This window comes from Hyla sarda, chromosome 7 (genome assembly GCF_029499605.1).
Source record: "Hyla sarda isolate aHylSar1 chromosome 7, aHylSar1.hap1, whole genome shotgun sequence".
Lineage (NCBI taxonomy): Eukaryota > Metazoa > Chordata > Amphibia > Anura > Hylidae > Hyla > Hyla sarda.
The window spans coordinates 196,560,957-196,588,510 of NC_079195.1; the positions used below are offsets into that span (position 1 = coordinate 196,560,957).

The 27,554-nt window shown below is 44.5% G+C and overlaps 1 protein-coding gene across 2 annotated transcripts in view; it reads left to right on the forward strand.

The window, feature by feature from the left end:
• COP1 (COP1 E3 ubiquitin ligase) overlaps positions 1-27,554 on the forward strand; it is a 206,370-nt gene that overhangs the window by 160,641 nt on the left and 18,175 nt on the right. For both annotated transcript variants that reach the window (XM_056532024.1, XM_056532025.1), the window contains exons 15-16: positions 10,199-10,315; positions 25,885-26,002. In XM_056532024.1, coding sequence (XP_056387999.1) covers positions 10,199-10,315; positions 25,885-26,002 — 235 coding nt within the window. The remainder of the gene's footprint in view (positions 1-10,198; positions 10,316-25,884; positions 26,003-27,554) is intronic.

The window sequence follows — 27,554 nt, forward strand, 5'->3', positions numbered from 1 at the left end:
GACTTAAAACTTAACTTTTAATACTTATACAGCTAAGACACATATATTATGGTGCATATATTTTAGTACATAGCGCACATCTGCAGTATGTGCAACTATTTTGTGCTTGTGCTGAAGTAAAAAATTACACAGAGCCCCTCCTAACATGTTTCACCACGATGTGGCATCATCAGAGGTTGTGGGGCAATGGCTCCTCCCTGTGCCGTTCATGGGGTTTTATAACCTCCTAGTCTGACATCACTAAACCTCCCACTGACCATCTCCAATCACCTAATTGTAATGTGATTGACACACACAGGCACCATCCAAATCATATCTTTTATTCTCCAATTCGCATTTCTTTTACATGTCACCATTCTCATTGTTCAACAAACCTATCAATCAATTCTCTCTTTATTCATTGGTGGGCAGCACAGGAAACTCATCACTGTGATGTCATATTGGTGCAGGCGTCTAAACTTCTAAATTAAAACCTTCCCCGATACCCTATGTGCGCGTGCGCCACTTTTCGGGCGCATGCGCCATATGGTTTGTGCGCACGGAGTCTGCGCTACCTTACAGCGCTCGGATTTAATTCTCCGGCGCATGCGCTCGGACTTAGATGTTCTGTTCCACTTCAAATCTTTACTACGCATGTCTCAAATGTCCGCACATGCGCCAGATCTTATACTTCACTGGGCTTTGCTTCATTCCAGTGTCCGATTGTGTCCCAAATCACCGGAACCTAGATACTTAATAATTCATAATGTCAAGGGGTTCTCTTTATGGCCAGATGGAATTAAACATATTATAACTAATACTAAAAACCTGCATGTCAATCACATTACAATTAGGTGATTGGAGATGGTCAGTGGGAGGTTTAGTGATGTCAGACTAGGAGGTTATAAAACCCCATGAACGGCACATGGAGGAGCCATTGCCCCACAACCTCTGATGACGCCACATCGTGGTGAAACATGTTAGGAGGGGCTCTGTGTAATTTTTAACTTCAGCACAAGCACAAAATAGTTGCACATACTGCAGATGTGCGCTATGTACTAAAAAATTCTTTCGCCACCTGGTGTGGCATGATAATATAAGAAAGGAGTGTGATCAGTGCTGGTCTTTTTAATCACACTATCTATACTCATGGTTTAATTTTCATTATCCAATAAAAGTTAGGTTTTATAAATTAGAGTGAGGGTTAAAAAGTGGACTTGTTTACTCAGCCGTTTGACTGAGTTGAAAAATTCATAACTTAGTTATGTCCACCCCTCATTTAGGTCCATTATTTTGATTTTTATTTCTTTGGGGGGGCCGCACAGCCCTCCATGTGCTTCCCAGAGGTAGCCTGACTGCCATTAGGCTGGGTTCACACCACGTTTTCTTAAATACGGTTCCCGTATACGGTTTGGAGGAGGGGGGCGGGGCTTAATCGCGGTGCCCGCACTCAGCCGTATTCGGGAACCGTATTTAATACAAGTCTATGAGCCGACCGGAGTGAACCGCAGCCTCCGGTCGGCTTCGTTTTCGGCCGTATGCGGTTTCCCGACCGCAGGCAAAAACGTGGTCGACCACGTTTTTGCCTGCGGTCGGGAAACCGCATACGGACGAAAACGAAGCCGACCGGAGGCTGCGGTTCACTCCGGTCGGCTCATAGACTTGTATTAAATACGGTTCCCGAATACGGCTGAGTGCGGGCGCCGCGATTAAGCCCCGCCCCCCTCCTCCAAACCGTATACGGGAACCGTATTTAAGAAAACGTGGTGTGACCCCAGCCTTTGGTACCGGGATAATTTCCTCAGACCCCTTGTGACACCATATGCTGGTGCGGTTGGCCCTTGGTTCCTCCTAATGCAAGACAATGCTAGACCTCATGTGGCTGGAGTGTGTCAGCAGTTCCTGCAAGAGGAAGGCATTGATGCTATGGACTGGCCCGCCTGTTCCCCAGACCTGAATCCGATTGAGCACATCTGGGACATCATGTCTCGCTCCCTCTACCAACGCCACATTGCACCACAGACTGTCCAGGAGTTGGCAGATGCTTTAGTCCAGGTCTAGGAGGGCATCCCTCAGGAGACCATCCACCGCCTCATCAGGAACATGCCCAGGCGTTGTAGGAAGGTCATACGGGCACGTGGAGGCCACACACACTACTGACTTGTTTCAAGGACATTACATCAAAGTTGGATCAGCCTGTAGTGGGGGTTTTCACTTTGATTTTAAGTGTGACTCCATATCCAGGCCTCCATGGGTTGATAAATTTGATTTCCATTGATAGTTTTGTGGGATTTTGTTGTCAGCACATTCAACTATGTAAAGACAAAAGTATTTCATACGATTAGTTCATTCATTCAGATCTAGGATGTGTTATCTTAGTGTTCCCTTAATTTTTTTTAGCTGTGTGTGTGTGTGCATATATATATATATATATATATATATATATATATATATATATATATATAAATATATATATATAAATATATATATATATAAATATATATATATAAATATATAAATAAATAAATAAATAAATAATATATATTGGATGAGTATTTATCTCAGGGAGAGATTACCACTCCTGGTATGACGGAGCTTCATAAGGCCATTTTGCGCTCCGCGGGCATTCTGTGTAGGGGAATATGCAAAGCAGCTCATTACACCACCTTATTCAGGTAGTGTTCCCTGGTATCAGCTTAGCTCCTGTTAAGGAATATGAAAAGCTAATCGGGATTTCAGCCAAGCCAGACTACTTCCCAAAAGGAATGCAGATGGGTAGAAACTTTCCTTTTGGGGAGTAGTCTGGCTTGTCTGAAATCCCGATTAGCTTTTCATATTCCTTAACAGGAGCTAAGCTGATACCAGGGAACACTACCTGAATAAGGTGGTGTAATGAGCTGCTTTGCATATTCATATATATATATATATAGATAGATAGATAGATAGATATAATTTTAGCCATCCACTTTAATGCTATTGCAATACTTTAAAGAATTTATCACCCACAGATCCCTTCACAAAATGTGCAGCGTATCTGCTACATGTAGACAATAAGTATATTCACATGTTGAATATCTTTCCTATTATATAACGGAGACATATATACAGGACTAATCATTCCCTTATCAAAGCATTGCCTGTAAATACATTATACCTGCCTGACCATCACATAAACAGGACACATTTTTCTCCCCAGGAAGTAAACGGTGATTGTTTCCACTTATTTCTATTTCATCATTCCAAGAATAAGCATTGTTTGCCAACATATTTGTAATGGTTTGTTCCAGGGTCTATGGAAATAATGTCATGTCCGCACGTCACCCTAACTTCATACTGTATGGTAGCATTTGTCTGAAACCCGCTCCAGAGCTTGTACTTACACCTCATGTAGGATGGCAGCACAGGCTGATGTCACACACTGTCCACTCTTATGGGGTCAGCGATATGGTTTTCTGGGTAAGTTTTAGCCTTTGGTCTCCAGCTGTTGTGATGCTACAAATCCCAGAATACTGCTAAAACATGCAGCATGCTTTCAATGTTAGAGCTCTACCACTGGTAGTAAAGTCTATTAAGCCTTACTTAACCAAAATTCCCACTATAAACCCATTCCTTTTGATGTTCCAGACTGTGACCTATACTTCCATCAAAGAGTTCCTGAGGGAGAGAACCTGAGTTTAAAACTCCTGAATTTTATATAAGTAAATTTTTGTGGCACTGTAATTACTGCCCGGCAGCTGACTCCCTACCCGTATCTAACCGGGGATAAAGCAATATGTAAGTTACTGAACAAACCAGAGCTCCAGTTTGCCTCTGAGGAATTATCTGCCTCTGCTTCTCGTGCACATCTGAAAGCTTTGCGTGAATTCAATGCCTTAAACTGCAAATCTGGTATCTCGGTAGAGCTATAAATTCTGAATTACTTTTCTTTTGTGAAAACTGAGGTTGTTAAATATGGTCTGGTTAAACCTGAGGATAGGGACTTGCAGACCTTCAACTTGGCTGACAAAGTTGTGTTCATTGTAGGGTCAGTGCACACTGGATGGATTTCTTGCGGATCTTTCCTAAAGATTTGTGCTGAAAAAAATTTGCAGAAAAATATAATAGCCGCCAAGTGGGTGAGATTATAACCAACATCGCCCACCTACTGAAGAAATATTCAGCAAATAGATTGACATACGCAGTACAGATTCTTTAATCCACAGCATGTCCATGTCTGTTGTGGAATGAGCATGTGTTTGTTGAGGATTTCACTTGAATTCAGTGGGGAAGTAAACATAATAAAATATATTGCTGCACATTTCTTTCAGATCAGCAGCAAACCATCAATATTACATCATATTCAGTTACTGGTTCCCAGTATGCTATGCCCTCTAGTTCCTGCTCCTCGGCATTGCCCCCATCTTATTCCTAATCTATGGACTGGTTTCCCTTCATTCCTGGTCCTCAGCAGGGCTACTCAATCTCTTTTTCCAGTCCACAGCATGGTTTTCCACCTCAAACATAACCCCATGCATGGTTTCTCATCTTTTTCTTGGTCCTAGCATGGTACCCCTCAATGTTCTCAGCATGGCTCCCAGTTCATTCCTAATCCACAGGATGGCTTTCTATCTTGTAACTGGCCCCCAGTATGGCTCTCCACCCATCCTTTGTCCCCAACATGACTTCCCACCTTTTTTCTTGTCCCCGAATGGCTCCCTTTTTTTTTAAAGTGGTCTTGATAGGGTTAATAAGGGTGGTCTGCTTATAGAGGGTCAGCTTTCATAAACAAATAGGAGGAAGGGCTTATGGTCTTTCTAGGTTTTACTAGATGTTAAATGCAGTTCCCCTATAATAAGGTACGAACCTAACCCATACAGTCAGTAGCTTCACGTAATACAGCTTCCATCCCAATTGAGGGTCGCAGCTGTCATTGCATGAGACAAAGTGATGGTGCCAGGTTAAGGGTCTGCACATCTGCAGTCCTGATGTTCCTTAACCAAATAGCTTATTAAAGCATTGTTCTCGACACCTCATTCATGACCCCATGCATGGTTTCTCATCTTGCTTCTGGTCCCTGGCATGGTACAGCCCTGGTTCTTAGCATGGCTCCCATCTCATTCCTTAACCACAGCATTGCTTTCCATCTTGTAACTGGCCCCCAGTATGGCTGTGTAACCAAAGTGAAGCTTATTAAAGCAAGTCTTTGGTTACGTGGGTCATAAGTTCAACTTCTAAACATATGCAGCTTTCATGGAAATCCACTGCTAAAATCTGCACCTTACTGTCAAATTTCGGTTATGTATTTAACATTTGAGAGGCAGTGGACATGCATTTCAATGCAGAATGTCTGTCTGTGAATTGCAGCAAAGGAGAGATTCCGCCCTGAAGCTGACCTGTTGTTTTGGGGGTTTTCTACCCTAGATGCAGATATAGTATGATATTGTATACAGATATAGTACGGTAGAATAGTACCCATAGATTTGTACAGAGCTGTTATTCATCTAGTGCTGTAATGCAGTCATGTGCATGGGGCCTAAACTTTATAATATCAACTTTGCGTTTTCTCAGCCAAAGATGTATAGTATAAAGCACTGATCATAGCGACAGGGAGTTATCAGGACTTTCTCTGAAATCCCATGAATTAACACTGCATTAGCCTTCTGCTCATTCCAAAACAGTCGATGACAGATAATGAATTGCACATTTTATGCCAAAAGGCTGTAATCGGCGGCACCACCAGGTGTATTACTGACAGAAAGGTCACCGCTCTATGCAAGCGAAGGGGAAAATGAACAATATGGTCATTAAAGAGTACCTATCATCAACTACACTTTCCGTAATCCCCCTCCCCATATGTTCCTGACTCTAACAATATCTATCCCTGTCCTTTTTTTTTTAATTCAAAACCTCCTGTAAATACCTCTTTTCTTCTATCTTCGGTAGCTCAGTTTGGAGCTGTGTGAGAGGAGAGGAAGTGGGCGTTGCCCGGCAGGTGTGACATCTGAAGCCTGCCAGGGCCAGCTTCCGCCCTTCTTCCTGTATGTAGCAAAATCACTATTTATAATATATGCCAAAGGAAGACCTCGTTCACACGTATGGGATGCTCCAGGGCAGACCCGATGTGTCCTAAATGACTTGGGGCCCGCATTCGCTGGCCCTCCTTGTCAGGGGGCGGAGCCTAAAGACAATGCTGGCTGGCCAAGTCAGGATTGCGCCCTGCACTGGTGTGAGCGCAGCACTTGCTCCCTCCTCGTCATGTGCTCAGGCAGCATCTGCGATTTCGGACTCGCTGCCAGCCCGACGTGAATCCGAAATCACTGAAATTGCTTGCGGCCAGGGACTCCTAGTGATACCCCTAGTGGCCACATTTTCAAAGTAAAAATAGACATAGAATGAAGCATTTTTTTTAAATACATCCAATTATAAAGTTATTTAATATTTAATAAACTATAACATATTAAAAAAAATTGATAGGTACTCTTTAATAGAGAGCTAAATAATTCTGTGTCTTAAGTCACAGACTTTAACCTATTGTTTGGTTAAGTAAATTTGCTGAGATGTGAATTTTCACTATCTGCAAAGAATCCTTTTAATGCTCTGTAATAGAGCTCAGTGCAGGGCATCTATTACATCTGAATGGTAAAGGCCCGTGAATGCAGCCTGAATGTTAAGCACTGTCCTGACATTCAGTAAAATTGACTGTGGAGAGAGGCCTGACATCTGTGGATCCTTATAAATCTCACTATTATATCGCTGGATGAATGAAATGGCAATTTCCACTCTGTTCATGTTTCTGCATGACTAGAAGTCAAAGGCTGGTGATAAGTTAGTAATAGGGAACCAATGGTGATGATGAAGCAAATGTGTTGGCAGCAGTGAGGTATAGAAGAAAGTCAATTCTCCCCGGCATTACTGGAGTAGCAGAAATGCTTGGGAAGCAAGATATTTCATGAGGTTGTCAAATAAAACAAACTGGAGTCATTAGATGGACACACTTCCAGTCATGAACAATTGAATTTAATCTGACCAACCAAAATCAATGGAGTTCGCCCACACTGATCAGAAAACCTCTGCACAGAGGAAGGCTGGGAGTATAGTAATGGGGTGCTGTGTTTAGATGGCTGCATAAACCAGCCTTTTCAGGCAATGTTAGGCCAGTTTACGCTACTTTACAAAGGTTAATGGGAGTTACGTAAACAGTGTAGCATCAGAAGCTACATTATTTATTAACTCTGGAGTTATAGAAACGCTGTTCATGCAACTCCAATTAACATCAATAGGACTTAAAGGGGTACTCCAGTTGCCAATGTGTTTTTTTCAGTTTCTACTTACTCTTGCAAGTGTGTCCATGTAGTGTAGCATCAATCTCCATTTTGCCTTTGTTTTAGAAACTACAGCTCCCAGCATGCCTCGTAGCCTGTCTCCTCATTCTGTCACCTCATTCAGTGCCTTGCCCAACTTGTTTTGTGTTGCCTCCCAGCCCTGTTTGTGGCCGGCTCCCCCCCCCCCCCCCTTAGCACGCCCTCTCCCCGCCATGCTCATTTATATACTTTGCCTCCTTTTTTCTATCTGGTCTGGATGTGCGCTTATCATTGGTTGTGAGGTAAGCACATTGTCAGCCCAATCATCTGGGTCCATGACACGTCAGCGTCCGAAGGATAGGGATAAGTTATAGATCGCGGGGGGGGTTCGAGCGCTGGGCCCCCCCCCCAGGATCTCCTGGATGGGGCCGCAGCAGTATTCTGGAAAGGGACGTTCCGTCACTGCATGACGCGGCGGCCGACACACCCCCTCCATGTACCCCTTAGAGATACATGGAGGGGTCGTGTCTGCCGCAGCTTTCTGCTGGGGACAAAACTTCACTTCCTGCAGCCTGGAGATCCCGGTTGGCCAAGCGCTCGGACCCCCCACGATCTATAACTTATCCCCTATCCTTTGGATAGGGGATAAGTTATTTTGCGCTGGAATACTCCTTTAATTTTTTCCCTGATGTGGGGACTGCGGGATGAGAAGCAGACAGTGGGCCCGTGGGGAGAATCATGATAGCGCTGCGGCTGACATGTTACTAATTTCCCCGCCATGGGGACCGTGCGCCCTCGGGGGGAATCATGATAGCCGATTTCCCTGATTCCCCCCCACTGGCGCACGGTCCCCTTGGTGGTGAACATCCATCCTCCCGCTGTCATTTTGTACTGAGCGAAAAAGGAAGGAAGAGAATGGAACTCCCAACCAATCACGGAACAACAACAATTCAATGAATATTCATTACGGGCGTATGTAGAAGAGGCAAAACCATTTTAGGAGAAAAAGTAAACAGCAACACATGCAGCACAGACGTCTTGTCCACAACAGTGAACAAATATGGCCGCGAGTCTGGACTACAATCAAAAGCAACCAGAAAAACTACTGAACTTCCGTCACAGAAAATAACTCAGTAAATAACAAACATGCTGTGGCCAGATGTATAACATGTAAATTACAAAAGTCCTCAACTCGGACTACAAACAGGACAGAGGTGGTCAATCTCAAGATACACCTGAATCAGTACCAGCATCTCTTCAGACATGAACGTTTCATATGAGTAACCTTTTGAATTTGTCTTGAGATATAAACTTACTGTGGATTCAGGTTTCATGTTGCCCATAGAATTCTGTTTAGTCTGGAAGGGAATTCTTTAGAGTAGGGCAAAAATAGACGCACAGAATCTGTTATATCTTAACTGCTTTTTTCAAAGCTTACCCCTTTCAATACTACTTTATAATGTCCCCCATAGTGCTGCTGCTTCTGATGCTGATCTATAGAGAGATAGGGAAGCATTATCCCCTTTTCTGTGTGCCCTATGTATGGAAGGCATCATAGAAACTATTGTCCTCCCACAGGCTTGGGGACAACTGGAAAGAAAACAGGTGGAACCTATGCCTTGATCAATGCTTTTTGTATACATGCCTGGTCTGTACTTAGTTAAACTCTTCCTCATCTTCCTGCCCCCACACCTTTTCTCCCAGCTACTATCCTTAAGGTGCTCAACTTTATTTACCCTATTGTCCACCTACATACTATGTTATCGCTAACATACTTTTAAGCATCCTTGGACACATTTTTTTGTTAGGCTACTCTTCTTACCATGTACGCTTTATATGTGGTTATTTTGGGCCTTGTCCTGTTGTTTCATTATTATGGTCATTATATTTTGTCTTGTTTACTATATTTTAACATTTTGAAAAATTCTATAAAAAATAGATTTAAAAAAAAAATAACTAAAATAAAAATAATCAGGTGGAGCCTACAGAGGTGAAAAATGCCATACAAGTTATTTATTGGTCAGAAAAAGTGCTGTGTGTTGATGCAAAATAGCTTCTCTTTAAAAATTACCTGAAATGACAGCTTTGCTTTAAAAAGCTGCTGCTTGTACATCTCATGACTATAGGTAATGCTTTTTATCAGACTTTGTTTCTGAATTATATACCATAGCTTTTTTATTTTGTTTGTTTTTTAAACTTAGATTTAGCAATTTTGTCATTTTTGTTTACTTGGTAGAGACCACTGTTATATGGAATGTACAGCTATATTAGGGTCATGCATTACTAGGACAAGATTCTTTCAAAAATATTAAAGGGAATCTTTTACCAGCTTCACCCGCACTAACCTGCTTTTACAGGCCAATAGTGCGGGTGACTCTGATTACACTCGTCTTTAACTTTTATTTTATTTTTTTTTCTGCACCCCATTCCAGAGAGATGTACGAAAATGTATATATGTAAATTAGTTGTATTTTGCACTCTGGGTGTTCCCAAGTCTCAGGGTGCACTGGTTGGCCCATTTCTCTTTTGGTACTGCCCTCTTCATGAATATTCATTCATCCTTTCCTTCACCAACTACTGGCATAGAGTGTCACCGCGCATGCCTTTAAGAGAGGGCCTATGTGCTTAGCGCAAGGAACATGAATATTCATGAAGAGGGTGTTACCAGGGAAAAAGAAAGCCAATGGGACAGTACACCTCGGGTCTTGGGAATGCCCTGAGTGACCCAAACAACAAATTTACTTTCATTTTCATTCATATCTCTGGAATAGGGGCACATAAAATTAAAAGGTAAAGACAAGAGTAATCAGCGTCACCCGCACTATTGGCCGGTACCAGAAGGTTAATGCATTGATGCTCGTGACAGGTTCCCTTTTATGTTATGCCTTTATATCCCTGCAGATGTAATATCTTTTTTTTTTCTTTTTTGTCTCATTTAGTTAAGCTATGGTCTACCAACCTGGATAATTCTGTTGCTAGTATTGAAGCCAAAGCCAATGTATGCTGTGTGAAATTTAGTCCCTCTTCCCGATACCACCTAGCGTTTGGCTGTGCAGGTAAGTCCCTTACCATCTTATATATTTTCATGTTTACTTCGTATAATTTTATTATAGCTCATAATAAAACATGCATACATACTGTATATACTTTTCTCTAATTTTGCATCTTGCTATCTATATTATAAAGTAATCCTGAAATGTTGCAGTATTTATTCTGGCAACTAGGCCTTAAATTAAACATTATTCTCATCTCAACTAACATAGTTTAACTTGTAGGGCACAATTTTATTTTCATTTTATATTTTTTATATTTTTCTCACATACATTCATTTAGAAAATTGACATCCCACATTCAACTGCGTTAGTTGAGTTGGAAAAACCCCTTATGGGTACGTTCACACATGCATATTTTTGCTGCAGTTTTTGCTGCCCATTGACTTCAATGGGTAGCAAAATCTGCAGCAGAAAAAATGTATGTGTGAATGTACCCTTAAAGGGGTACTCTGCTGCTCAGCATTTGGGACAAACTGTTCCGAACGCTGGTGCCGGTAGCTCGTGACGTCATAGCTCCGCCCCTCATGACTTCATGCCCCACCCCCTCACTGCAAGTCTATGGGAGGGAGCGTGACGGCTGCCTCGCCCTCTCCCATAGACTTGCATTGAGGGGGCGGGGCTATGACGTCATGAGCCACTGGCTCCAGCGTTCAGAACAGTTTGTACCAAGCACTGAGCAGTGGAGTACCTCTTTAAGCTGACAGTTCCTGGTCTGTACAGGTCACATTTCAGCAGCCTCCTCCTTATTAGACAGTATTACAGTGAAAGGTGAAAGCAGTATATAGATAATAAGTGATGATCACAGCTCGGTCTTCCTCTCCTTGTCTACAGCTGTCCTCTGCTTGTGTGTGGTATTACTGCTCAGTCCTATTTAAGTGAATGGCGCCAAGTTAGAATACCGAAAACAGCCTTAGGATTTCTATTCTTGGATAACCCCTTTAATTTTCATGTCCATACCCAAGCAGGATTCCTGCTGGACCTGTTGTATCTAAACATGACCTAAATCAAAGCTGTCTGGCAGCAAAAAGCAACTAAACATCTCAAAAATCATGTTGCCATGTTGTAAAGAGATTTGCGCACATATGCCAAAGAATCTGCCAGTGTGGAAAGTGTTACAAAGCCATCGCTAAGGCTCCAGTGAACCACAGCGAGAGCCATTATCCCCAAATAGAGAAAAGTGAGACAATTATGAACCTTCCCTGAAGTGGCCGGCCTACAAAGGTTCACCGAGAGCACATCAGTGACTAATCCAGGCGGTCACAAAATAATACACACAAACATCTGAACAGCTGCAGGCCTGGTCTGTGTTAGTTTAAAGTTAGCTGGATGATCAGAAATATTTAAATGTAACAAATTAACATAAATTAAGCAATCAATCTAGATGTGCAGGAAATTATAATGCACTTATAGCTGTTATAATTAGTATATTATGGGTGTGCAGTATATCACCGTTATCTTCTGGTACACTTAAAGAGGTTATCTAAATAAATATATATATATATATATATATATATATATATATATATATATATATATATATATATATATATATTATATAATATATAATGTGTGTGTGTGTGTTCCAGCATCACATTCAAATGGCTAAAGATATTAACATTAAACTTGGCTCACATGTTACTTATATGTCAACAACAAACATAGGATAGGTAATTTAACCCTTGCTCGCCCCCATTTGCCAGGGTTGTGTTTTTTGTTTAAAGTCCCATACAAGTCTATGGGAAATATATGTTACTGCATAACTTCGAAACGGCTGGAGATATTTCGATAATACTTGGTCACATGTTACTTATATGTCCCCTTAAAATATAGAATAGTTAATTTAACCCTTAACTACCCCCATTTGTGAGGGTCGGGTTTTTTTTTTTTTTTTTTAAACTCTGTTTATTAAAAGGATTTTCAAAATTTTACAAGAAACTGTGACTCATCAGCAAGCAAGAGAAGGCAGATAAGTGAGCTGAAAGAGGGTCGCACAGGACCCTAAATATCTAGATACCAACACTGACACAGTATCAGGTACATTTCACTCATGACCGATCTGAGATAGACATGTTGCTATAAATCCATATCTGGCAAAATACACTGCTCACCCACCAACACGCACACACCCACGCAAACCAACAAACTAACAAAACAAGCAAACATACAAACGCGAGAAAAAAAAAAAAGAGGGGGGGGGGTTTGGAGATAAAGTAAAGGTAAGAAAGAGGAAAAGCACAGTCGGCTATATCAGTCGCAGAGACATCGACATGGAAGAAAGAAAGAGTAAGAAGGAGAGAAGCATGGAGATTCATCCCCTATCATCAGAAAGGCGAAGGGGACCCAGAGTATTGCTGAGCGATGCCAAAGAGTACCACTCCGTGTGTCGGAATGGTATTACAATTTCATCAATTTGTGTTTTAGTCAGGTGGGCGACCAAAAATGTCCACCACTTAGTAAAGAACTTTTTAGCATTCCGCTCACGGTGTCTCTCCATATCCAGTCTGTCGGCTTCCAAGAAATCTTTGAGATCTCTCACCACAGCCGCCAGTGACGGAACTGTGGGTGTGATCCACTCCCGCAATATTATTCTTTTAGCAACCAAGAGAATAACATGCACGAATCTGGGCAGGGATCGAAGGCCCGCCAGTTCTGCAATCGTCGAGTCCACAGACTGGAACAGAAGGGCTCGTTTAGTCATTGGTAAACCAACCTTCCAATAATTGGTTATGTAGTCCACCATCTCTCTCCAGAACGACTGAATCTTCTCACAGGACCAAATGCCATGGAGGAAATCAGTAGAAGGCGTGTGACATTTTGGGCAAGACGTAATTCTGTCAGGGAACGCAGCGGATGCCGGGATATTAAAACCCAGGTACCCAAAATGCATTCATTTAAAGTAAGACTCCCGCCAACGTTCATTTATGACATTCTGTCTAACTCACGTCCAACCGTCCAGTATGTGTTCCCTAGTGTCCGGGTCTTGCAGAATCGCCTCCCATTTAGCAAAGATAGTGTGTTTAGAGACCTTCAGAAGATGAGGGTGGAGATGGAAACTTTTCTGGGCTGCGTCCCTATCAAGTTTTCCAGGGGTGAGGGGTTCACTACTGAAATAGGATTCCGCAATCTAGACCTACAGAATGATAGAATCTGCGACACCTGGAGAAAATGAGAGGGAGGCATGTGGAATTGGTGCAGGAGTTTGTTCGGGGTCAACCAACGTCTACCTTCGGCAGACATCAACTGATTGGCGGTGTGTAGTCCCTTACGTTTCCACAAGTCAAAAAGCACGTTGTCTCTGCCCGGAGTAAACTCCGGGTGACCCCACAAATTGAGTCCTCCCGATAACAAATAGGGCAGGTTATAAGCTTTACGAATTGACCGCCACGTCACCACCGTGTCCCTGATTAAAATCAAACAACCACCTTGGGGATGTAAGTCCCCTCAGGGAAACCCTGAATAGAGACCCTCTGCGGTCTAAAACTTAACTTTTAATGATTACAAATTATTATTAAATGTGCTCAAAATTTTTTTTAAGTGGTGATGTGTATTTAAAATTACAGTCCCTGTTAGTAAAGTTTTTTAATGCATTCTATGCAGGATGGTCTTAATCACGGAGTTCAGTTTGCAGCACTCTGCTCTTACACCGTCTATAGACATAGTGTCACTGCGCACCGTGATCCATCCATTTTATGACATGGGACTGAGCTAAAATCTACTCCTCTGGCTCAACGTTTCGCTAGTTGAACCTAGCTTTTTCAAGAGTATGAGGTACACTGAGTACTGGCCCCTCTTGATATTTATACCCTCGCTGCTAGTGGCGCTAATTGTTCGGCGTTCTTATTATCCAATAATGCTTCGTACTGCTGCTTGCGTCATTCTGGTCATGCCCATATTGAGCTCTTATTGGTAAGTGTGGCTTCAGTATCGGACCAATGGGGATTGCTGTCTCGCGCATGCTATCGGACTTAGAGAATTTCAGCTTCTAAATTTGACCGGCTGCGCTTGTTTGAGTTGTGCGCATGTCTTTGGACTTAGTGTTTGTGAATGCGGCTTGTATAAGTTATGCGCATGTCTTTGGACTTAGTATTACTGAGCGCAGCAATACTTTTTGCGCATGTCTTTGGACTTAGTTTTTCTCAGTTTCTATGACCATTGTTGCGCATGTTTTAGGACTTATTATTATACAGGACAAGGTAAATACTAGTGATGTTTGCTGGACTTGTGACTTTAATTAATCAACTTGGCTGTCTTCTAAGAAGACAGAAGAAGACAGCCAAGTTGATTAATTAAAGTCACAAGTCCAGCAAACATCACTAGTACTTACCTTGTCCTGTATAATAATAAGTCCTAAAACATGCGCAACAATGGTCATAGAAACTGATAAAAACTAAGTCCAAAGACATGCGCAAAAAGTATTGCTGCGCTCAGTAATACTAAGTCCAAAGACATGCGCATAACTTATACAAGCCGCATTCACAAACACTAAGTCCAAAGACATGCACACAACTCAAACAAGCGCAGCCGGTCAAATTTAGAAGCTGAAATTCTCTGAAGTCCGATAGCATGCGCGAGACAGCAATCCCCATTGGTCCGATACTGAAGCCACACTTCCCAATAAGAGCTCAATATGGGCATGACCAGAATGACGCAAGCAGCAGTACGAAGCATTATTGGATAATAAGAACGCCGAACAATTAGCTCCACTAGCAGCGAGGGTATAAATATCAAGAGGGGCCAGTACTCAGTGTACCTCATACTCTTGAAAAAGCTAGGTTCAACTAGCGAAACGTTGAGCCAGAGGAGTAGATTTTAGCTCAGTCCCATGTCATAAAATGGATGGATCACGGTGCGCAGTGACACTATGTCTATAGACGGTGTCAGCGCAGAGTGCTGCAAACTGAACTCCGTGATTAAGACCATCCTGCATAGAATGCATCAAAAAACTTTACTAACAGGGACTGTAATTTTAAATACACATCACCACTTAAAAAAAATTTTGAGCACATTTAATAATAATTTGTAATCATTAAAAGTTAAGTTTTAGACCGCAGAGGGTGTCTATTCAGGGTTTCCCTGAGGGGACTTACATCCCCAAGGTTGTTGTTTGGTATATAAGTGCCCGTAGATCCTCTAGGGGGCATTTGTGAATTTACCTGATTAAAATCGACCGTTTGATGTGGGCGGGTAGGCTTCGTATCCGTGAGTGAAGGCATGACACCAGGTTCCACGGGAACGCATAGTCTTCCTCCACAGCGTAATTGGACTGGTAACTGGATTCATATATCCAGTCTAGGACATGACGGAATAGGCATGATAGATTGTACTTCCGGAGATTAGGGAAACCCACTCCCCCATCTGCTCGGTGAAGCATCAGTTTTTGGAGGGAAATACAAGGATGCCTACCCGACCAGATAAAACGGGAGAAGGCTGAGTTAAGGGTATTGATATCAGCATGTTTCAGCAGTATTGGTAAAGTTTGCAAATGATACAGCAATCTAGGGAAGCTGATCATCTTCACCAGATGACATTTACCCAGGAAAGAAATCGGTAGATGACTCCATCTTTGCAACTCGGTACAAATCTGCTGAAAGAGTGGGGGATAATTCAGTGTGTAGAGAGAGGAGGGGGATTTCCCTATTTTGATCCCCAGATAGGTGATAGCAGATTTAATGAGGCTCCCAGGTATATCAATCGCATCCCAATACTGCTGGGACCTAGGGGCACCTAGTGGTAGCAGCTCGCTTTTTGATTGGTTGATTTTATATCCCGAAAATGTTTCAAAACGGGTCAACGTCGCCATTAAGGACGGGCAAATGGGCCTTCGGATCTGCCATAAAGATGAGAATGTCGTTGGCAAAGAGAGTCAACTTGACCTCCTTCCGTCGGATGGCAATACTCCGATAGGTCGACGAATCCTCGATGTCTGGCCAGGGGCTCAAGGGCTATATTGAACAAGAGTGGCGAGAGTGGGCATCCCTGTCGCATCCCCTTAAAGAGGGGAAAGGAGGGGGATAGAAGCCCGGAGGTAAAAACTTTAGCTAAGGGGGTGGTGTATAAGCTTTTCAGAAAGGACCGGAAACGCCCAACTATGCCCATTTTGTCCAGCACCATCCCGAGCCAGTCCCATTTAACATTATCAAACGCTTTTTCCGCATCTAGTGCCAACAGAGCTGGGTGTTCGCCCGGCTCGGGACGGTGCTGCACCCGATCTAGGACTGCGAGAACCTTGCGCATATTAGTCACAGCTGAGCGATTGCGGACAAAGCCCACCTGTGAGGGGCCAATGAGCGAGGGCAGAGAGACACTTAAACGGTCAGCCATTATTTTAGACATCAGTTTAAGGTCTTGGTTTATTAGTGATATAGGGTGGTAAGATTGGGGAAGCAAGGGATCCTTGCCTGGTTTTAACAGTAGTTTGATCGTCGCAGTGTTCGAATGAAGGGGAAGAGTCCCACTGTGCATGACATGGTTGAAGTAGAATGTCAAAGGAGCCACCACCTGATCCACCAAGATCTTGTAAAATTCGCCCGTGAAACCATCAGGGCCGGGTGCTTTAGAGTTATGCAAATTTTTTATCGTGCTGTGCACTTCCTCCTCAGTAAAGTCTGCGTTCAAGACATCACGCAGATCAGGAGTCATTGAGGGGAGAGTGACCGACTCCAAAAATGCCCCACCAGCAACCATGTCAGCCGAAGAGGACGCATAGAGCGCGGAATAATAAGAATGGAAAATGGAATTAATATCTTTGGGGTCTGAATGGGTCTCGCCTGAGTCATCCCGTAGGGAGGAAAAGTGTTGGGGGGGGTGTTGTCCCTTGGCCAGGCGCGCCAGTAGGTGACCTGATTTGTTACCGAACCGGAATAGGTCCGCTCTAAGTCGGGAATACATCGCCATACACTTCCGCTCTGACCACAGGTCGAACGTAGTTTTCGCAGTCTTCCATGTCTGGCATGCCTCGGCCGAAGGACGAGAAAGGTATGCAGTTTATGCCTTTTGAAGATTGTTGCTAGCTTCCTGAAAATAGTGAAGATATTTCTTTTTTACCCTTGACATGTATGCGATTAAACAACCACGAAGGACAGATTTAGCTGACTCCCAGTAAAGTGGGGCATCACTGACCTGAGCGCCATTGTCCCATGAGTACTCTCGCCACCAACTTCTCAGGGAGTCAGCGAAATTGTCATCTTTCGCCATGTAAGCTGGGAAGCGCCACTGGAAATCCGTACCTTTTAGGGTAGGAGTCTGCTAAAACCAAAGAGATAGGCGAATGATCCGATATTACCATGGTGTGGATATGTGTCCGCCACCCGGGGCACTAGATCAGGGGACGCTAGCAGGTAGTCTATACGGAACCAAGAGGAGTGACTGTGTGAAAAGTGGGAGTACTCCCTACCATCCGGGTGCATTGACCGCCACCTCTCCCTCAAGGCAGAGGATTCTATAAAATCACCAAAAATCCTATCCCCCGTCCTAACAGTCCTATCAGCCGCCCCTCCCCTCCTGTCCTCCGCCGTCACTGCAACCGCATTCATGTCACCCCCAACAATCTTGTTAGGAAGTGGGTCAGCCAGGAGTCTGTCTGCTAGAGTCTGATAGTAAGACCTGTTGTCCCCATTGGGAGCGTAGCAACAGTAAAGACTATAGTCACGGCCTTCAAACTGTAAATGTACCCATGACCACCGCCCCTCCAAATCCAAATCATGTGCCACAATCGTGCCCCCAAAATTCCTATGAAGGAGAATCAACGTGCCTGCCTTACCTCCCACCGCCGGGGAGCCCAGAACCGAACCAACCCATAGCTTTGACATAAGTGTGATATCCTCAGCAGCCAGATGCATTTTCTGTAGCAGCACCACATTGGGGTGGAGACGTTTCAGATGCCGAAGGATCGGCGTTCTTTTGTTGGGGGAGCGGAGCCCCTTCACATTCCAAGAGATGGCTCGCATGCTGTGAAAAACTAGGAGAGAGAAAAGTGTAAGACAAGAGTTTGGGAAAAAGGAGTAGGGAGAGGGGGGGGGGGAAGAGGAGGAAAAAAAAGGGGGGGGGGCAAACAAGACCCACGGAACACTCACACAACACACTCACCCGCAAGAAATGCCAGCACCAACAGTACCGGTAGTGAGACCTGACAGGTACGGACGTATAAAACAGTGAATAAAGTAATTAGACTCAAACAATCACAATACCCCAGAGAAGAGGCAGAACTTCACTATGTGCGTAGTGACAGTCAGCACCGTGCTTGGGACTTCGCTCTTTTTCTGCCAGAAAACATGCGGACCTCCCGACAAAACGTATCGTTGCGACCATAATCAAATGATCCCCAACCAAACCTCACCCCCACCCCCCACGACCAACTCCCCACCAACGTTCAGAAGTAATCCGTTAAGTCACTAGCACATCAGGCTCCACAGTCACAAGTGAGTTACTTCCTGCATCCATGACCGTCAGAGGTGTAGTCAGAGGTGCCTGACACTGTCAGAAAAATGTCCCAATGTCCATCGGTACTGGAGACCTAGTCCCCTCCTTGCAATCAGAATAGGTGAAGAACCGAGGAACACTGAAATGGTCATGAGAGATCAATATGTATTCCGAGAGGGGCTCTGACTTCTAGGTGAGCGAGATAACCGTTGATCCTCGGGGCCCCTTTGAGTTCCTCTCAGACGAGCGGGGCTGGCAGGACTGAGCAGCGCCGTCTCGGCAGCCACCTCGGCAGGCTACGGAAAACTGAGGATGTGCCGTCATCATGGAAAATGCGTAAGATAACAGGGAATTGCAATTGAATCTTAATTTTCCGGTTAAACAGTTCTGAGCAAATCGCACTAAAGGCTCTGCGCCACCTGGCCACAGGTGCAGAAAAGTCCTCAAAGATGAGAACGCGACAGTCTTGAATCACCAGTGGCACAGAGCAGCGCCGAAAAGCCCGCAAGATAGCTTGGTGGTCATTGTAGTCTAGCAATTTAAAGATGACTTGGCGGGGTCTACCCTGCTGGCCCGACTGAGACAGGCGCGAGGCATCGCTCCTAGTCCCCAAATCAGGACGTAATCTGTGTGCTTGTTCTACCCTGCAGTAATAGTCCAGACCCAGGGCCTCAGTCAATTCAACCTCACAGAAATGCTGTAAATCAAAGGAAGGTATCAGTTCCGAAAGTCCCACAATACGCAAATTATTTCATCGTGTACGGTTCTCTAGGTCATCAAGTTTGAGCCATAGATTGGCGTTTTCTTGCGTCAGGTCAGCAATTTGGTTAGATAAGTCAGTACGGCCTGCCTGGAGCTCAGTGACATCAGATCGCACCGCAGCTACTGCCACGTTAGTCTGGGCTAGGTCCCTTCTCATGGAGTCAAAGGAGGCCTGCAGAGTAGTTACTAGAGATTTCTGTATGTCCAGTACAATCTGCGCCATAATCTGCTCTGCTAGCAGTTTGAAATTGAAAGACTGAGGTGCAGGGGCAGCTGGGGGGGGAGCCAAGGCTGGTAAGCTCCCGGGTCACCAGAAGGATCCGCAGTGACCTGAGAAGGTGGGGGAGGCAAGCAGTGTTGTCAGCGACCCTGGGAGAGGAGAACTGGAGGGCTTCCCAGGCGCCATACTGTCCCTTGTGTCTCCTGGCCGGGTCAGGGAGGGAGATGGAAGTCCCTTGTATGCAGCACTGTCTTGGGTAAGGGAGGGCACCTCCAATGGGGGGGAGGGGTGGCAGACCCCATAAGTAAGTCACTGACCTGAGCTGGGGGAGCGGGACCCCCCAGTGAGCACAATCTCCCTGGGCAGCGCGCCGGGCAGAGTACGGGATGGCGCAGCTGCGGGGGATGCGGAGGCCGCGGTGGAGTCGGTGGACAGTGCAGGAGAGAGCGCCTCCGGTGAGCGGTAGGTGATGCCTGCAGGTGATGAGCTCCGTCGGGCGGCATTCCTTCCGTAGGAGAAGCGAGACAGGCGCTTCCTCACTTGTATGTGCACCGTGGCTGCCTTCTCACGTGGCGCCGCCGCACGCTTCACAGAGGCCGATCGGGAGGGCAGAGAAGCAGGCGAATCTCGTGCGCTACGGTGAAGATAACCCTCCATGCAGCAGGTCAGGCAGGAGAAGAGGTGGTCCGTGGGCGCTGGGGTCCAGGGGGGGCTTGCTTCAGCGGTAGAGAAGGCAGATATCAGTCGGAAGGCGCGGGAGCTCTCTCAGCCGCGTCTTTTCATGGCAGCGCCGGAACCAGAAGTCCTCGGGGTTTTTGTTTAAAGTCCCATGCTAATCATTGGGAAATGTATGTTCTCACATAACTTCCGTACAGCTGGAGATATTTCAATACCTGGTACACATATTACAGGGCGGGATAGGAGAACGGGATAGGAGGTCGATATGACAACAATATATGAGGACGGCATATGAAGTCAAAAGCTTCCTCTGTTGATTTTCCTTCACAACAAGGATTAGGAAGAAAATACTGGGCAACGCCGGGTACTCAGCTAGTGTGTGTGTGTGTGTGTGTGTGTGTGTATATGTATGTATATATATATATATATATATATATATATATATATATATATATAATATATATACACATACATACTTACCTGGGTGAAGCTCCCACTGTAACGTCATCTGGTTCCACCACACGTTGCTCTGCTTCCTACTTCCAAGGCTGACCCGTCTACAGTGATGAACTGTTCAGCCAATCACCTGCATCAGTAGTGTTTGGGTTCTTTCAGTGATTGCTCTGCCAAGACAAGTCCTCCTTGGAAGTAGGAAGCAATGAGGGGGGACCAGATGACATCACAGCAAAAACTGCAGGGGACCCAGGTAGGTGAATATTTAAATAAATAAATAAATGCAGGAATGCAGTAGGCAAACTGGCCACGCATGTATGTTTATCCCAATAGGGGCTCAGAGGCTGCCAGACACCTCTAGCACTATTTATCTAATGTGACACAGATTAAAAACTCAAATCAGTGCAATCCTTTACTTTCCTTCTTTTTCTCAATGTGAGGTGTTTAGCACACCGTTTAGCAGACTTTTTTGTTTTGCTTATGTGCTCCAAATGTATCAACCCCCTGTGATAGTATAATACATATGTAGCACATAAGCAAAAAAATGCCTTCAGAACTTGCTTACCAAAGCAAACAATGATGTGTGTCCCCCCCCCCCCCCCCCCCATAATGTTTGTAATACAGTCTGCTGAACATCTCACACTAAGAAAAAGAAGGGAAAGGATTTTTAATCTGTGTAGCCTGAGATAAAAAGTGCCAGAGGTGTCTTGTATCCTCGGAGCCCCCATTGGGATAACCATACATGCATGGCTCAGTGTGAATATATTTTGCTGATGCCTCCCGCAATCGGTTGTAAATTCTGGCGGAACCCAACAGCATGTATTCAGTCTTCATGCAGCGCCACCTCTGAGTAAATTAAGTATTACACATCCCCCATTAAATTAGCTCCTCCGGACGGAGATGCTTTGTATCTGCTCTATACTTAGGCTGATAGATATGGTTCTGAGTGGGGGCAGAGGGGCCTTTTGTCATTTTAAAGGGGTTGTGCGCTGCCCTGACTTTCGGAGCTCCGCTCACAGCGTTCGGAAGTTCATTACTCCGAAGGCTGTGTGCGGGCTTCCGTGTTCGCGGCCGCCAGGCGTGACGTCACGCCTGGCCCCTCGTGATGTCTCACCCGTCCCCTCAACGAAAGTCTATGGGAAGCGGGCGCAACCGCTGTCACACCCCCTTCCCATAGACTTTGGTAGAGGGGGCTGGCGTGACGTCACGAGGGGGCGGGCGAGACGTCACGAGGGGCCGGGCGTGACGTCACGCCCGGCGGCCGCGAACACGGAAGCCCGCACACAGCGTTCGGAGTAATGAACTTCCAGACACTGTGAGCGGAGCTCCGAAAGTCAGGGCAGCGCACAACCCCTTTAAGCTTAGTTTTCTGACAATCTCTTTAAGTTGATATCTGGGCAGACATTCTGTTAGTGTATACCAGTGTTTCCCAACTAGGCCGCCTCCAGCTGTTGCAAAGGCTGTCTGGGCATGATGGGGGTTGTAGTTTTGCAACAGCTGGAGGCACCCTGGTTGGAAAAAACTGGTGTATACTGTAGCACCTGCTTTACAGATAAGGAACCTGAAGCAGTAAAAAATGACATTGGTTGTAGACGCGTAATTGCTATGACCTCAAATGAACACTCCCTATAGACAGCACCAGGCTGACGTAAGAGCCCTTACCTCTAGCCTCCACCTTCCAGCTGCAAAAATGTCTATGCTAGTCTCCAGGTGTGAGGAGGTTTCCTGACTGCATTGTTCATCTACCTATTCTACAGTTGCAAAACTACAACTTCCAGCATGCTCGTACAGCCAACTGCTGTCTGGGCATGCTAGGAGTTGTAGTTTTGCAACAGCTGGAGGTCCATAGTTTGGAAACCAACTAGGACCTGACTAAGGGACAGTGCCCATAAAATGTTACTATCACTCGATAGACTCCCAGAAGCCCCCTCTCTTTTTTTTTTTTCTAGCAGTTCATGTAGATTATGGGACAGCAGCTCGCCAATAGAATAAGTTAACCCTTTTATTGTGTCACTACAAGCAGACAGAATCCATCTCCGATCTGGCATGCTGTAATCGCTGCGGAGAGAAGCAGGTGCCTACTGTGTAAATCCACCCCAAAATTACAAATTAGATGAAGATAATGAGGCATATTGGGTACATATGTTTGTGCTAGACAGCTATTTGTGGCCCCTCTGGAAATTGTGTTAAGACATCAGAAACAAGGGAAATAAAATACTAGCCTCATTTAGGGCATGTTCACACCACAGAATTATACTCATATTCCACTTGAAATCTTTGTAAATTCTGCTCCAAAACTGTATCCTGTTATCTTCAATGGGAATATGCGTCCGCATTTTTACGTGTACTCCACATCATTGGGCTACTCGGCACCCAAAACTTTGGCAAAGTTCGTAACCTTAAATAAAGGGAAGCTGTCATCAGTTTTACCTGCACTAAAGCTATGTGTTCAGCGCGGTTGACACTGATGAGAACGATACTTGCCTACCCCCGATCCGTATTTATCTTCCTCATTCAAGCAGCAGGTTTGGTCCACAGGTGGAGCTTCAGGAGCTGACTTCACCCCTGTTGCTTCCCCAAGTCTGCTCACAGCGAGGCCCATTGGAGAAGCAGCAGTGGTAATTGTCAGCTTCTGAAGCTCCACCCATGCACCAAACCTGCAGCCCGAATGAGGAAAATAACGAGACTACGGATCGGGGGTAAGTATCGTTATCACCAGTGTCACTCCTACTACACTCTTAGGTTAGTGGGCATGAAACTGATGACAGTCTCCCTTTAAAGGAGATATCCAGTGGTGACCCGTGGTGAACAACTTATTCCCTATTCTAAGGATAGGGGATAAGTTTGAGATCGCGGAGCCCCGACAGCCCGCGGGAAGGGGGCATGTCGACCTCCGCACGAAGCTGCGGCCGACACGCCCCCTCAATACAACTCTATGGCAGAGGATAGGGGATAAGTTTTTCACCACTGGACTATATAGACATGTATAGATGGCTGCTTAGTGTCTAGCACCAAAAGAGTAAAGTGTTAATGTACAGCATCACCACTTGACTTCTTCCTGGCTGGCTAAGGAGAAGCCTTACAATGTACACCTCCTGCTCAGACCAAGATGGGCCTACAGCTGTAAAGCTATGAGCTCAGGAGCAGGAGCCGTCCACTTTTGAGAGGTGAAACTCAGATCATTTTAACAGAAGTCAGGGCTTCTGTACAGTAAACAGTGGTGATCTATGTACCACTGTTTACTGTATATGGAAGAAAAAAGGTGAACCTGGATGGGGCATCGCTTCTCCCGAACAACTCACGGGATAAGATGTTGTAGGTAAAACGTAATTAATAAATCTGCACCTGACTCATGACGTGTAAAAGTGCAGGTTTGCTGCAAGTTAGTCGAATATTGGCTACCCATTGAAGTCAAAGGGTAGCAAATCTGCTGCGGATTTCCCTCAGCTATATCCACTGTGTGAAATCCACAGCTGACTTGCTACATGTAAACAAGCCCTTAAAGGATTTGTACTGTACATTATAAAAAAGAAATGGTAATAGCTGTACCAGACACAATCTATGGGTAGGTATGGCTCTGTTTCTTCAAAAAATATTTTTTAATCCTGTACAACCCCCTTTACATATGTAGGTGATTTTATTTGTGGGGTAGACGGGTCTCCTGATGTACGGAGCCTAGTTCCAGTTCTAAAGCAGAATATTCAGTTCATTTCAATATAATCTTTGCTTGCCGTCTCTGAGATCAGTGTTCTCCCTTGTTGCTATTAGCATTGGTCTGTGAACCCAGTCATTGGCGTACATGGGACAGCAGCCAAGAAATCTGGTTCGGAGTAAACTGACCCCTCTTCTCTCTTTGCCACAATCAATCACGGCTAAATAGCCCGCACATCCTGCTCCTTAGTAACAAATTATCCAATCACTTAAAGGGGTACTCCGGTGAAAAACTTTTTTTTTTTTTTATCAACTGGTGCCAGAAAATTAAACAGATTTGTAAATTACTTCTATTAAAAAATCTTAATCCTTCCTGTACTTATTAGCTGCTGAATACTACAGCGGAAATTCTTTTCTTTTTGAAACACAGAGCTGTCTGCTGACATCTCTGTCCATTTTATGAACTATAGACAAAGGGAGACGGCGCTCCTAGTGTGATACCGTAAATAAATAAAAAGGATACAATTTAAGCAATATTGCTCACCGATGTCGGTTGTACTGCGACCAAGTACAACAATGGTGTAGGCATAGACCCTATACGGGTGAAAACTCGGCAGCCGCTCCTGGCAACACAACGTGAAGCAAAAACAGATCCCTCCAGGACAGCACAGGATAGAGCTGGCGCACAAGACTTCAAGGTAAGAGCAGATTTATTTTACCCGGCATGCAACGCGTTTCGCTGGATAACCAGCTTCATCAGGCATCTGATGCATCTGATGAAGCTGGTTATCCAGCGAAATGCGTTGCATGCTGGGTAAAATAAATCTGCTTTTACCTTGAAGTCTTGTGCGCCAGCTCTATCCTGTGCTGTCCTGGAGGGATCTGTTTTTTATGAACTGTCCAGAACAGCATATGTTTGCTATGGGGGATTTCCTTTTACCCTGGACAGTTCATAAAATGGACAGAGATGTCAGCAGAGAGCACTGTGCTCATGATGTCAGCAGACGGCTCTGTGTTTCAAAAAGAAAATCATTTTCACTGTAGTATTCAGCAGCTAATAAGTACAGGAAGGATTAAGATTTTTTAATGGAAGTAATTTACAAATCTGTTTAACTTTCTGGCACCAGTTGATTTAAAAAATAAAAATAAAAAAAAATAAAAGGTTTTCACCGGAGTACCCCTTTAAATTGCCAACATCTACTAATTTTTATTTGTTGTTACAATTTACAAACCTCCTCTTAAAAAATGGATGTCCCTAGAAATCGATGACTTTGTAGTGTTATTAATATAAAGGGGAAACCGATCTGGTAGAACCCTGCTGTGTGTTGGTTGTCACATATAATGCATGTTGTGGTTTTAACCCCTTTTTTCCCTCTCTCTTCTTCCCCAGATCACTGTGTCCACTATTATGACCTCCGAAACACTAAACAGCCGATCATGGTGTTTAAAGGACATCGCAAAGCTGTCTCTTATGCCAAGTTTGTCAATGGGGAGGAGATTGTTTCCGCGTAAGTATCTTGAGGAGAGAAACTGGAGTAGTGCTTCACATAGCTTATTCTCAGAAGTTTTCCCGCTGTTCTTGGGCAGAATCTGTAGAGGTGAAGTATTTTCATTAACATACAAACAGGTGCTGAAAATGACTGACTTGGGTGTTGCGGTGCATTGTGTTGATGTGCATTGCAGGCTTCCTCAATTATTTATGGAGATAATACCTTTGAGTGGCCTTCCGAGCGATGTGGAGATCTCCATGGAGACCTGCCGAGTGTTTTCTGTACTTTACACTGAAGTGCAGCCACTTACTACCCGCTGGAGGGAACGGCGGTCCAGATGATGCTAATTATCAACATACAGAACGGATGTCTGAGGAGACCTCAACCTCTGCCTTCAGGGGCCACAGATTCAGCTTATTCTGTGACAGTGGGGCAAAAAATATTTAGTCGGCCACCAATTGTGCAAGTTCTCCCACTTAAAAAGATGAGAGAGGCCTGTAATTTTCATCATAGGTATACCTCAACTATGAGAGACATAATGAGAAAAAAAAATCCATAAAATCACATTGTCTGATTTTTAAAGAATGTATTTGCAAATTATGGTGGAAAATAAGTATTTCGTCTAACAAAAGTTTATCTCAAGACTATGTTCTATACCCTTTGTTGGCAATGACAGAGGTCAAACATTTTCTGTAAGTCTTCACAAGGTTTTCACACACTGTTGCTGGTATTTTGGCCCATTCCTCCATACAGATTTCCTCTAGAGCAGTGATGTTTTGGGGCTGTCGCTGGGCAACACAGACTTTGAACTCCCTCCAAAGGTTTTCTATGAGGTTGAAATCTGGAGACTGGCTAGGCCACTCCAGGACCTTGAAATGCTTCTTACAAAGCCCCTACTTCGTTGCCCAGGCAGTTTGTTTGGGATCATTGTCATGCTGAAAGACCCAGCCACATTTCTTTTTTAATGCTTGCTGATGGAAGAAGGTTTTCACTCAAAATCTCACGATACATGGCCCTATTAATTATTTCCTTTACACGGATCAGTCGTCCTGGTCCCTTAGCAGAAAAAAGCATGATGTTTCCACCTCCATGCTTCACAGTAGGTATGGTGTTCTTTGGATGCAACTCGGCATTCTTTTTCCTCCAAATACGACGAGTTGAGTTTTTACTAAAGAGTTCTACTTTGGTTTCATCTGACCTTATGACATTCTCCCAATACTCTTCTTGATCGCCTAAATGCTCTCTAGCAAACTTCAGACAGGCCCTGACATGTACTGGCTTAAAGGAGGACACGTCTGGCACTGCATGATTTGAGTCCCTGGCGGCGTAGTGTGTTACTGATGGTAGACTTTGTTACTTTTGTCCCAGCTCTCTGCAGGTCATTCACTAGGTCCCCCTGTGTTGTTCTGGGATTTTTGCTCACCATTCTTGTGACATTTTGACACCACGGGGTGAGATCTTGCATGGAGCCCCAGATCGAGGCAGATAATCAGTGGTCTTGTATGTCTTCCATTTTCTAATAATTGCTCCCACAGTTGATTTCTTCACACCAAGCTGCTTGACTATTGCA